The 14,375-nt window shown below is 40.3% G+C and overlaps 1 protein-coding gene across 3 annotated transcripts in view; it reads right to left on the bottom strand.

Moving 5' to 3' along the window:
* LOC126198433 (phospholipid-transporting ATPase ID) overlaps nt 1–14,375 on the bottom strand; it is an 896,650-nt gene that overhangs the window by 115,666 nt on the left and 766,609 nt on the right. For all 3 annotated transcript variants that reach the window (XM_049934743.1, XM_049934741.1, XM_049934742.1), the window contains one exon: nt 957–1,148. In XM_049934743.1, coding sequence (XP_049790700.1) covers nt 957–1,148 — 192 coding nt within the window. The remainder of the gene's footprint in view (nt 1–956; nt 1,149–14,375) is intronic.

The raw sequence follows: 14,375 nt of genomic DNA, 5'->3' as shown, positions 1-14,375 counted from the left end.
AGATGTAAACACACAATTAATGACCAGTGCCATGCCAGTCATAAGAATATGAATGACAGCAGCAGTATAATTCCCAACTCAGGAAAATACTTCACAGCCAAATGTGCATAACAGTAAACTGTTTCAGAATTGCATACTGTTTATATCAATCTTTCTCATTCATAATGACAATGACTACTGGACTGAAATCTCAGTGTGATAGAGACAGAAAAAAAATGTTCTTTTTGCCAAGAAGCACATGCAGCACAAACAATAAAAGGGGTGATACAAACATGAGATATCAAAACCAATGCATCATAACCACTGCAAATTTGCATTGTGACATACAGCAACAGCTGTACAGACTCATCCAAAATAAACAATTTATCACTCCTAACAACTGTGTTTATCTTATTATTAATCATGTCTTGTGACATGACAACCTCATAACAATTACTGAATGACTGTCTGACGCAATTTCTTCATCCTTCTTGCAGGCCTGAAGTGTGTGCCATTCTTTTCACATCTCTTATCATTTCTTGCTACTTAATGGTGTTATTGGAAGTATCTAAATGTTCATGTGATTGTGTTATAAAACATACAAAAATAGGTGACAATCAGTATTATCAAATGCTACATATCTATGAAATAATCCCATTTCTGTACAGAAGGCAATAAAATTCTATATATTTTCCTAACTTGTATGGGCACCAAAAATAAAAATTTAAAACTTTTCATTTTTTCTGTAATGAGTATATTTCTGGAACAACTGAAATCAAAAGTTTTAAACATAAAAAATGAAATATGAATTAAGAGTGCACTAAAACAATTTTATTGTTGCCATGAGTGTGAAAACAAATACGAGTTACAATCATCATCTCATTTAAAAACCTTTGTCTAAATAACAACCAAACCTATGGGAAATGATTCAATGCATTGGAAACTGGTTAACAGACAGTAGTATAGTAACAACTTACATTTAAATGTTCCTGCGTTTTTGTTTTTATATCGATGTCACCATCTTTTAATCGCTCATAGATCACATTGTCAGCCCCTTTGCAGTACAGCCTTAATTGTCCATTTTTTCTAAGTATTACTGACATCCGTTTACGGACGTTATTAAAATCCAGAATGCACAGGAGCTCATAGATTTCACTCTTACCATTCACCTAGAAAATTAAACACGAATTATCTGCTACAGTCACTCCAGTTAATCAAACAATGGAAAATCCAGTTACTCAGAGAAGAATATTCTAGTATTTTCATTAGAGTAATACACTACACATGAAGCTGACAATGATACGCACTTTAAAATTAAAGAAAATAAGCTGTAGGAATAGCATTTTGGGTACCAGAATGTGTAAATAACAAGAATTTTCACATTAAAATAAATGCCCAGAGAATCCATCAGGAACTGTGTATGTTGTTTAAGTTGGAAGAAATCTTCCTGGTGTGTTGAAATATACCAAAGTCAGACCTCTGTTCAAGAAAGTGTAATCCAATTGTGCATGAAGCTGCAATGGGATAGCCCCCTCTAGCATTACTTTTCCCCAACAGTAATTGTTGAGACAAGTATTACTTTTCGAATTTTGGAGAGGTCAATATTATCTCAGTTAGTTTTCTGTAAACTTTCATATAATTTTAGAGAAAGTATGCTATATTTCAAGCTAAAATTAATGAAAAGGAATTACTTTATAAAATATTTTAGTTTCGGTGTTATAATGTAAGTACTAGTTCTGAATGTACAGTTAAAATTATTTTTTTCACAAACATTTGAAATTACAAATTACTCGTACACTCAAAATTTCTATTATTAATTACACAATCCTGTACTGTTTACTATGTTTATTTCTGGATTTGTTTATGAAATAATAATCGAAATTAATAATGTAACAGAAATTAGTAGAAATCCATTTGTTACAAAAAATTGTAAACCATTTGGAACATCGTGATTTCTGCACAGTGAGAGAGTCTTGAGAATGCCTCTGATGTGATCGGACGTATTTTTGTGCAAACAGTGTAATTTTGGCTTCGTTAATGTGAAAAATCAAAAGACTGTATGATGTACTAAAATGTCAGACAAAATATTTACATAACAACAAAAACTCTGCAACAACATTCTACAAATTTATTTTGTTCAATCCAACCATGGTGACCTGATGTGACTTTCAGCTGCAAGAAGCAGACCCCTAGACAAGAAGAATTGGAGCCAACTCAACATGACAAGCTAAGTAAACTAGAAAGTTCATTGTAATCTTAATTCATTGTAATCTTAATTCATCTCAAATCTTCATAAGAGACTTTGCTTATTGCTTAATGTGACAATAGATGGAAGTAGCAAGGAGGGGGGAGGTTACAAAGTGGAGGAAAATTGACAACTCAAATGCCTCTGGATGTTCTGTATTTAGTTTAATTATGTCTCTTTGGAAGAGCTACGTAGGAAACTGTAGCATATTCCTAGATCACTCACTTACTACTGGTTCTTTAAACTTTTTAAGTAGGCTTTCTCAGGATAGTATGCATCTATCTTCAAGTGTCTCCTAGTTTAGATTTTTCGACATTTCCAGGTCTCTCTCCACGGGGCCGACATACTTGGGACCATTCATGCTGCCCTTCTTTGAGTATGATCAATATTCTCTGCTAGTCCTATTTGTATGGGTCCCATATATTTGAGCAGTATTCTAGGATGGGTCACATGAGAGTTTAGTAGGACTCCATAGACTTATTGCATTTCTCAGATCCTACCAATGAACCTGCTTTACTTATGGAGCAGCCAACGTGATCATTCCACTTCATATTCCTGCAAATTGTTACACCTAAGCTTTTGTATAACTTGCCCGAGTCCAACTGTGATTTGTGAATATTCAAGTTATAGGATACTATGTTTCTGCGTTTTGTGAAGTTCACAATTTTACATTTCTGGAGAATTAGACCAAACTGTCAATATTTTCGCTTTGAAATTCAAACAAGAGCTTTTGTCAATGACTCAAAGATAACATGCTGCATCCTCTCTACTGAGAAAATACTCAATTGAGTAGCAAATTTCATTTGATATCTCTCATATGATCATAGTTTCATTAGTAAGTGTTCGTGTGGTATTCAGTCAAATGCTGTTTTTAAAGTCACAGAATACTGCATCTATATAATCGCCTTTATCTATGGTTTCAGGTTGATACAGGAGGAAGGCATGTGATAGGTTTCACATGAGTGATGTTTATGGAATCTATGCTGGTTGGCCTGGAGGTGGCAGTCATTTCATTTGCCAATAGTTTTGTCGATCACTTCTGCAAATTCTTGTAGATATGGTGTGACCTATGCTTTCTTCCAATTACTGTGTACAGTCTGTCTGTCTGTGGGATCTGTGATGTATTTTTATCTCACTGCTGTAGATCAAAAAACAGAATAATAACTTTATATCAAAGAACGATATACATAAATGATGAATATCTAACAGTATTTTTGCTATATCTGCTAGGTAAACATTCAAATAAAAACATTCCACAATGATAAGATCCTGATATGATCCACAAAGCGTTGAAAAGCACATATTCTGAGAAATATCAGTTTTATTAATTACAGAACATTAATGTGTGACTATAGTCAAATTTCCTGAAAATTCTTCATACTGCCTTGGAACAATTAAAAAAATACTGTTTGTCTTAACAGGGATAGTGTCTTCCTAGAGTGATTTGCTAATATTTTGAACACTTTTGGGGTAACGTTCAGATTTGTGTGAATACATTCAACATTTACATTTTTAGTTCTCGACTTTGGCTGGTAAGGTGAGAAATAAAAGTGAACTGAAGGTGCATCAGTACTGGAAGCTTTAAGAACTCACAGTTATGTCATTTCCAGTTTCAAGGAGAATAGTGGTAAATAGGGAAATACTTTTGAAATTTCTTAACAAATCACTTCTGGTATGCATGCTACTATTAAATATCCGTTACAGGCTCTGGATTGCCTCAAACTGGTACTGCATTGGTATGTTCATGTGTGGTAGGGCAGGCTGCAAGGTCAATTCGCAAAAATCTGGCATCTGTCCACCACTTCTCTTGCTGAATATGGCCATGGACTTAGGTAGAGCACAAATCTGTTATTTGACTAATCAAAGCAACAAGCTATTGGATAACTGAAGGGAGTAGCAGATGTTTCTACCAATAATTTCTGGATCCCAGTAATTGGACACCCTAGTTCCAAAGGCCCATGTGCGAATTTGTGGGATCTCTGATAAAGTGGTCTAAGTAACAGGTGCAGGGACACGGGAGGTGGGGGGGGGGAGGGGAGGCTGTTCAGGGAGGAGGTGTGTGTGAGCTTAACCTTAAGCTACATATATAAACAGTCTCTGGACAGGATGTTGTTAACAAGAGAGATTTGCCTTCGCATTTTTAAGGCAATCTGGTCACAGAGACTACACTCCTGATTCATGAAGGACAGCCAATATGGCACCCTTACAAAAACCAAAGACGGAATGTACAATAGCACATATACTATCAGTTATTTTAGTGTCACTCTCACAAGCTACATAGGAAACCACTGTATGTAAATAAAATTGCATCTTAACTGAGTTCCAAAAATAAAATATTTGATAATTTGATCAAACAGGAGGCATTCACACAGGAAGCTTCCCTACACAAATCCATTTCTACTTCTGACACACCTCTGGTACTATATAGTACACACAGGCATGTTCACAGCTGCTGTGAAAGTTTGCATATTTGCTATAAAATCTTCCCTTTATAGTAGGTAATCTCCAATTGAACAGGGGACAAATTTGATGAAAGAGACTGGTAGCCTCCAGCTGTATCTACACATCATGTAAATGATATGGTGAAGTGTCCAGAGGAAATTTTTTTGTCTATTGATAATTTTATGATTTGCAGATCTTCCTACAGTTTCAAAACTGTAACTTCTCAATTATAACTATTATTTCCAAGACTGGAGGAATGGGCAAGAAAGAAAGGTTTTTACATTTTCTACAGAAAAAAAACAGTATTTGCCCATTTTAGCCATGTCTGTAGTAACCTTACTGTAACACTTATTTTTTAATAACTGTCATTTTCCACATTAATGGTTCAGTGAGGTTCCTGTGCCTCATATTTGATGAAAGGTTAAACAGGCATCACAGCTGTCAAACCTTAAGGTAAGAATACTACTAGAAACTCCGACATTTTAATGGTCTTCAGCAGTTAGATCAAAAATGCAGACAGATCCAGCCAACAAAAGTTTATGTATCATCCGAAAATGATTGTGGGGCATCATTTAAGGTTGATTTACTTTGGTGATCAATTGTTACAGGGTACCATGGTAGCATCTTGTCAAACGATCATGTGTTCACACAGTAAATGGAATATCATCATGATTTATCACAATGAAAAGCACTGAAAGGGTACAGCAGGGTACAGAGGGACCATCTAACTCTCAAAAATTCAGGATCAGGGAACTAACATTGGCAATAGTTGAATTTATTAAAGTCCAAAGCAGAATTCATAATTTATATTCTAGACAAATGTCATCTGCTAAATTCCACACAATGCTGGGAAAAGATAGAACAGGTTTTGCAGAAAAGATTTTGCAGAAAAGGTTTTGCACAGAAATTTTAATGTTCTCCATTTAGCTACCTTTTTCCGCTTTAGGAAGCAAACATTGACAAAGATGAGATTCTTGGAATTTGTTTATGGGAGGTCAAACTAATAGTTGAACACGAGACATGCCAATCAAGATTCTTCTGATGCAGGTTCACTTAGTTTCTATTCAAAGAGTATTAGATTACTCTAACAGTAGTTTAAAGAAAATGCTGCTCAACATGTTGTCAGTTAGCATAGCAATTTCTAATAGGGAAGGACACTGATGATACTGAGTAAGTGTCCTGTCAGATGCTGTCATAGGCAGATGTCCCGTCTAAGAAAGCACATGTGTAAATCTTCATCTTGCCCAAATTTCTTTTTATTATCTTTTCTTTTTTTCATTTGAGTTGCTATTCAATGAAACCGTCCACAACAGTCTTCCAGGTCTTAATTCAGTTTTTTTTAATGAAAATATTAGTTCATGATTTATTTTTGGGGGAAAGAAGTGGAGAGGGGGGTGGGAAGGATTCTAATTTGGTAATATCTCAATATCTCATTTGTAGAGTCGCAGGTTATGCAGCTTGGTTGAGCATTTTATATACTATATTTTCTTTTTAATGTTTGAGAATGTATATGCAGGACAGAGAACCTGTATTTCGGTCACTTCTTCACCTTAAAAGATTGTTTGTCAACAGAAAATTCACTGGGCTGTTTACTGCCAAGATTCCGGCAACTGCCACAGTGTCTGCGGTTGCAAGCCACGATGATACATAGGTACCAGTCATGATAATCAGTCACGTGTCCATGTGAAGCCACATCTGTATTTCTCTGTTGATGGGTGCTTAGGTGACCTCTCAGCCCCTCGACAGCCATTCCTGCTCCGGGCTAACAGCAGCCTAAGACCTACATTTTGGATCACTACATCTGTGCTGCTGTAGTTCCTCGCGCCTCTGCCGGGATTGTCAGCCACTGGACATTTATCAGCCACTCCTGCACTTGGGGCTGCATCTCGACAGCCCAGGAGCTCACAGCTTCATGATACACTGCCACCAATCATCCACGGTTTCTCTCAGCTCATCACCATTTCTGACGATCGTTGTGCTAGTGTTGGCACCAGCTACACATCGTCAAGCTGTGCTTTTCAGCTGTACTCGAGCATGGACTGTCATTCTCTGATGGTGTGATGTGTTTAGTTGCAGGTTAATAAAACAAACAAGTAGAGTTGTTATTCCAACAGGTGAATTCAACCTCTACCAGTTGCACCACTCAGCTAAGGATATACCACTGGCGATGAGGCTGACTCTCCCAGGTGTGAAACTCTTGGGTCATATGGATTTTCAATACATAGCCTGTTCACGATTCACAAACTCAAGCACCCAGTAAAGGTTTGCTGACTGCAGCTCCAGGTCCAGCTCCAGCTCTCATTTGAATGGGCTCTAGCAGCCAACCTCCTCCACACGTAGCCCGATGCTGCCGCAGCCAGCCCTCTTCCCGAGCATGGCACTGCCCAGACACAACAGGGATGAGGAGGCTGTTGTGTCTAGACAAGACAGCCTAGACACAATGAGAGGAAGCCGAAAGGCACGCGCTTAAACTCACGCAGGCTGGCGTGAGGTCTGAAACAGGATACATAATGAATGCTATAAAGAAAAGTACGTAGCTTCTGGAATACTTAACTTTAATCCACATTTGTAGAACATCGCTCTTGATGATACATTAATAGAATCTCAATATCAATTGAATACGGCGCCTTGCTAGGTCGTAGCAAATGTAGCTGAAGGCTATGCTAACTATCGTCTCGGCAAATGAGAGCGTATTTGTCAGTGAACCATTGCTATGAACGTCGGCTGTACAACTGGGGCGAGTGCTCGTACGTCTCTCTAGACCTGCCGTGTGGTGGCGCTCGGTCTGCTATCACTGACAGTGGCGACACGCGGGTCCGACGTATACTAGCGGACCGCGGCCGATTTAAAGGCTACCACCTAGTAAGTGTGGTGTCTGGCGGTGACACCACAGAGGCTGCTGCCTCACATATGTTTCAGTGATGTGTCTTTCTTCATTTCTGCTGGAGCTTGAGTTAATTCTTTCTCAATTCGTCTTGTGTTTTTCCAGCGAACGCATTTTTGCTTATGCGCCAGTTCAGCTCCGTGTTATTGTGTTGAGACAGTTTGTATTCAAATCTACCTCAGTGCAAGTGACCAACTGTGTATAGGACATGGACTGTTCCATTTTGGGTTACATATATGTGTTCATTTGTGTGGTTGTCTCGCTTTCAATAGGAGTTCATTTTGCAGTTACTGTACACATTTCTCAGTAGAAGCAAGTAATGGGCAATGTTCTCTCTTCAGCACAGTTCAGACACTCCATTCGTGTGTTTTCTAATGGTCATACTCTTGCACGATGTTGTTGGCCTGTGTTGTTTCCAGCAGTTCCTAGGTGTATTCCTCCTCTTTCTGTGTACCACGTCTGTTCAATTTCAGGAGCTGTCATTGCCTAAGGCACTTCCATTCCAGTGTCAGGCAATTCTGGGCGTGCTACAGAATCTCTCTCTGCTTACTCAGGATTTACAGTCACTCTCACAGTGTTTGAATGGGCTCGATAAGGACCAGCTTTCAGACAGAGTGCTCAGGAGTTTATGTACAACAAGCTGCTCCAGCTTCTGTTGAGTCTGTTGCATTGTTATCATACTGTGCAGCACTCTGCTTATTGTTAAGAATTCTCTGGCATCCCAGCCCTTGCGCACAACAATACTGGACACAAACTTCTTATTATCACCCCTTTAGCTATGGTTCAGTCATCACCAGCCTGATTACTGCTGCCCCTCTAGTCACCTCGGGCCCTATCACGGCCCGCCCTCACTGCCACTGCCTCTGCGGCCGGCCCAAACGTCTCCGCCGACACCACCGTGGCCGTCTGTGCAGCCACTTCTGCAGTTACCACCAGCCTTGTCACAGTCGGCCCTCTCAGCACCATCCCTAGCTACTGTTGTCCTCCCTGCCGGTATCACCAATCCCGCCGTGTGAACCAATCCTGTCACGCGGTCTTCCAGGCCTTGGGTTGAGACTTCTTGGAAACTCCTGGCCAGCTCTACCTCAGCTATATTTTCTTTTCACTGTTTAAAATGTATATGCAGGGCTGGTCTGTTGCACTTCGCCATCGCACGCACAGAGATGCCTCGCAGGGCAAGGTACACCCCTGCTTTACCCGGGGGTGGGAGGTTGTTTGTTTGTCAATAGAACATTAAATGGACTGTTTACCTCAAAGACTCTGGCAGCCACCACAGAGCTGGGGGCGCAAGCCATGCTGTTATGTGGCATTCAGGTCGCAGTAATCAGCACTGCGGTCGCAGGCGCCTACTTGTGTCCGTGCCATAATATGCCCATGTGTCGCTGCACCTGTATTCCTCCACTGACAGGTACTTAGGTCGCTAATCAGTCCCTCAACAGTGCATTCTGCTCCAGGCTGAATGATAGCCATCACGAGTCTATACTTTGAACCACTAAGCCAGCCACTTCTCCTATCCACCAGATGGCACCATCTCGTGCCTTTGCTGGCATCGTCGGCCACTGGACGTCAGTCAACTACTCACACAAACAGGCCTGTGTCTTGACAGCCTGTGAGCTCACAGCCTCGTGGTATAGTGCTCCTGATTATCCATGGTACCTCCCAACTCATCACCACTTCCAATGATCACAGATCTTGCCACAGGTTGGTTGGTTTGTTTGGGGAAGGAGACCAGACAGCGAGGTCATCGGTCTTATCGGATTAGGGAAGGATGGGGAAGGAAGTCGGCCGTGCCCTTTGAAAGGAACCATCCCGGCATTTGCCTGGAGCGATTTAGGGAAATCACGGAAAACCTAAATCAGGATGGCCGGACGCGGGATTGAACCGTCGTCCTCCCGAATGCGAGTCCAGTGTCTAACCACTGTGCCACCTCGCTCGGTTGTCTTGCCACAGTGGGCATCTCCTACACATCATCAAAATGTGCGTCTCAGTTGTGCTCAAGTGTGGACTGTCGTCCTATGAAGCTGTACTGAGTTTATGTTTTTTTATGTCCATCCTTTTAGCAGGACATCTCTGGGACGACGGCCGTTTACCATTGTGACAAAAAATAAAAACACCTACAGCCGTCCTTATGATTTTATTTTACTTTGTTGCTACCAGTTTCAACGCTTCATTGCATCATCTTCAGGCTGTTTTGATGTGGTACAGGTTGATACGATCCCCACGCATAACCCATCAGTTGCCAGCATTACTGGATTCACAGATAATGTTGATGGTTGGAGTGCTGACACATTATCTGCGAATCCAGTAATGCTGGCAACTGATGGGTTATGCGTGGGGATCATATCAACCTGTACCACATCAAAACAACCTGAAGATGATGCAGATAATGTTGATGGTTGGAGTGCTGACACATTATCTGCGAATCCAGTAATGCTGGCAACTGATGGGTTATGCGTGGGGATCGTATCAATCTCTACTGCATCAAAACAGCCTGAAGATGATGCAATGAAGTGTCGAAACTGCTAGCGACAAAATAAAATAAAATCATAAGGACGGCTGTAGGTGTTTTTATTTTTTGTCACGGTACTGAGTTTAGTTCAAAATTAATAAACTAACAGTTTTTACTGCAATGGGTGAATTTAGACATTCCCAGTCACACTACTCATCCAAGTTTACAACAAAAAACCTTACAAAATTGAACATTTTTTAAATGGACATAAAATACAGCATAACACTTTATGAAACTGGATAATAATTTTAGTTATTCCTATACCCAGCAACTAATTTCTTTCTCATGTTTTGGTGATTGGTTATGAAGTGTCAAGGTATGATGTGTATGTATATGAACATTACAAACAGCAGGAAATAAAATGTTTAAAAACAAAAATTCCACCTCCAGTTCAATGTCTCTTTCTTAAAATAAGAGTAACAAAATATGATATTTATAGTTACAAATAATAATTGACTCTTTATTCTGCTTAATAACCATGTTAAACTGATGCACCTCAATTACTGATAGTATTATACAGGCTCAGGTCTATTCTGTGTCTCTTCATCCATTTGTGTTGAGCGTTCCTTGACCAAAAGACCTTGGCATCATTTTAGAGATGTTACTAAATTAATATTACCCAGTAGGAATGTAGAACGTATATAGATTGAAACTGATGTACATTATGAGCTGCGTGATAACAGGTGTATTGAATATAAAAAGGCTAACATACATCTTTGTGATTGCACACAGAAATCGGTTATAAAAAATAAAGTAAATAAGAATATTCATCAGTTGGCCTGTTGAATTGCCAAGCCATAGGAGCACATGTCAGATGAATTCACTATTAAGTGCGTGGCAGACAGTTCATTAAACCACCTTCTAGCTATTTCTCTACTGTTCCACTTTCGTACAATACATGCAAATCTTTTTGTGTGAGCTCTGTTTTCTCAAATTTTATTATAATACTCAGGACCATCTCTCTCTATGTAAGGGGCACCAAAAAGATATTTTCACATTTGGAAGAGAAGGTTGGCGATTGAAATTTTGCGGAAAGATCTTGCAACAACACATCCCAACTCATTTATCATATCTGTGACACTGTCTCCCTCCTATTTCACAATAGTACAAAAAAATGCCATCTTTGAACTGTTTCAATGTCCTCCGTCTGTCCCATCTAATGCAGACCCCATATCATACAGCAGTACTCCAGAAGAGGATGGACATGCGTAGTGTAAGCAATCTCTTTAGTAGACCTGTTGCATCTTCTCCGTGCTCTGCCAGTAAAACACAGTCTTTAGTTCACTTCCTCCACAATATTAACCATGTGATCATTCCAGTTTCAATTATTCATAATTTTAATCCATAAGTATTTAGTTGAATTCACAGTCTTCATTTTTGTATGCTTTATCAAAATGTTTCCAATGTAATTATGGATGCACAATGGGAATTCACAAACTTTGAATGAGGATTAGGGAAGAATTGGATCTAGATCCATGGGACATTCTATTAAAGAACTCATTAGGGGATTCAATATTCCAAAATCCACAGTGTCAAAGAGTGTGCTGAGAATGCCAAATGTCTGGCATCACCTCTCACCACGGGTAATGCAGTTCCCGATGGCCTTCACTTAACGACAGAGAGCAGTGGCACATGCGTCGAGTTGTAAATGCTTACAGACAAGCAAAAACACATGAAATAAATGCAGAAATCAATGTGAGACGTACGACAAACGTATCAGTTAGGCCAGTATGGCGAAATCTGGTGTTAATGGGCTACGGCAGCATACGACTGACTTAAGTGCCTTTGCTGACAGTGGATCATTTCCTGCAGCGCCTCTCTCCTAGGCTTGTAACCATATCGGTTGGACCCTAGATGATGGGTAAACTGTGGCCTGGTCACAGGTGTCCCAGTTTCAGTTGGTAAGAGCTGACGGTAGTGTTCGAGTATGATGCAGAACCCACAAAGCCATGGACCCACGTTGCCAACAAGGCACTGTGCAAGCCGGTGCTGGCCCCATAATGGTGTGGGCTGTGTCTACATGGAACGGACTGGGTCCTCTGGTCCAAATGAACCGATAATTGACTGGAAATTATTATGTTTGGCTAGTTGGAGACCATTTGTAGCCATTTGTGGGCTTCACGTTGCCAAACTGCATTGGAATTTTTATGGATGGCGATGTGCCTTGTCAGAACATTTTGGATAATTCGAGTGAATGATCTGGCCACCCAGATCGTCCGACACAGATCCCATCGAACTTCTATGTGACGATTGAGAGGACAGTTCATGCACAAAATCCTGCACTGGCAACACTTTCACAATTATGAATGGTTACAGAGGCAGCATGGCTCAATATTTCTGCAAGAGACTTCCAACAACTCGTTGAGTCCATGCTGCACAGAGCTGCTGCACTACGCCTGTAAAAAGGAGATATCTCCTAGCTTGTCACCTCAGTGTATTTAGGGTCAACTGCCACTTTTCACACCATACAGACATCTTGTCTAAATCATTTTGCAACTTGTTTTGATCATCTGGTGACTTTATTAGATGGTAAATAAAAGCACTGTCTGCAAACAATTTAAGAAGGCCTCTTGGATTGTCTCCTAAAGTATTTATATGGATTAGGAGCAGCAGAGGGCTCTTAATACTTCCTTGTGCAATGCTAGATATCATTTCTGTTTCACTCTCAACTTTCCATCAATTACAATGAACTGTGAACTTTCTGACAGGAAATTAGGAATCCAGTCTCACATTTGAGACAGTACTCCACAGTCATGCAATTTGATTAGAAGCCACTTCTGGGAACCTTGAAATGTGGAATCAATTTGAGATTCCAAGTGGATAGCACCCACTTAAAATGTTCAAATGTATGTGAATTTCTAAGGGACCAAACTGCTGAGATCATTGGTCCCTAGACTTACACACTTCTTAAAATAAGTTATGCTAAGAATAACACCCACACCCATGCCCAAAGGACTCGAACCTCCGGTGGGAGGGGCAGGACAATCTGCGACATGGCACCTCTAACCACACGGCCACTCCGCGCAGCTAGCACTCATTAGTTCGTGTGAATGAAGAGCTAATTGTGTCACACAAACAATATTTTCTGAATCCCTGCCAACTGAGTGTCAATAAATCGCTTTCTTCTACGTAATTCACAATGTTTGAACACAGTATAGGTTCCAATATCCTATTGCACATCAATGTTAGTGATATACGTCTGTAAATCAGCAGATTAGTCCTATTTTCTTTCTTGAGTATTGGTGTGACCTTAGCTATTTTTCATCTTCAGGCTGTGTGTGATTGCTAGCATGGAGTCATCATATAAACATCTGCTTTGCGCACCAATGTTATCTACTTCTACATTACTTGGCAGCAGTTCTTGATTTGAATTCTGAAACATTTATCTCATCATCTTTGGTGAAACAATTTTGGAAAACCACATTTAGTAACTTCGCTTCAGTGGCACAGTTCAAATGGTTCAAATGGCTCTGAGCACTATGGGACTTAACATCTTAGGTCATCAGTCCCCTAGAACTTAGAACTACTTAAACCTAACTAACCTAAGGACATCACACACATCCATGCCCGAGGCAGGATTCGAACCTGCGACCGTAGCAGTCGCGCGGTTCCGGACTGAGCGCCTAGAACCGCGAGACCACCGCGGCCGGCAGCGGCACAGTCATCAGTAACATTACCATCGCTATTGTGCAGCGAAAGTACTAATTGTGTCTTGCCACTAGTGTACTTTAGATCTGTTCAGAATTTCTCAAGATTTTTTGCCAGGTTTTGAGACAAGGTTCTGTTGGGTAAAGCATTCAAAGCATCCTCAACTAAATCCGCCTCAAGTTTGAAGCTTCCCTAAAATATCACCAATCTTTGAGATCTTGAGTTATTTAAAATCTGGCAGTTGAGTGGGCTCCTGAAGTAATTGTTCAAAATAATTTTCGGGGAAAGCATTCAATACAATTCTGGATAATTTTTATGCATACCACCGATTCTAGATGTGTATTTTGCCAACACTGGTAGACTGAAGCCATTGCCAAATATAATTGTATGAATGCCTGCCCCCCCCCCCCCCCCCACACACACACACACACTAGATCCTTTGCAAAAATGTTGGCTGTTCTTATCTCTGGTTTCAACTGCTTACATTATCTTTCACTATTGAGCTTCAGTGCTTTCTATTAGCACTGAGTACTTGGTGCTCTGGTTTTTCTCCCAACACAGCTACAATTTACAATACCAACTGTTGCTATGTCTGTTCTCGTCCTGCATTTCCCCTGCACCCTTTTGCACTGATGCCCTTCCTGTAATTGCCTGAGACACTATAACCT

Source organism: Schistocerca nitens, chromosome 8 (assembly GCF_023898315.1).
Source record: "Schistocerca nitens isolate TAMUIC-IGC-003100 chromosome 8, iqSchNite1.1, whole genome shotgun sequence".
In the NCBI taxonomy this organism is placed as follows: Eukaryota; Metazoa; Arthropoda; class Insecta; order Orthoptera; family Acrididae; genus Schistocerca; species Schistocerca nitens.
Note: the sequence above shows the minus strand (reverse complement) of the source record. Positions and strands in the feature narration are given on the sequence as shown.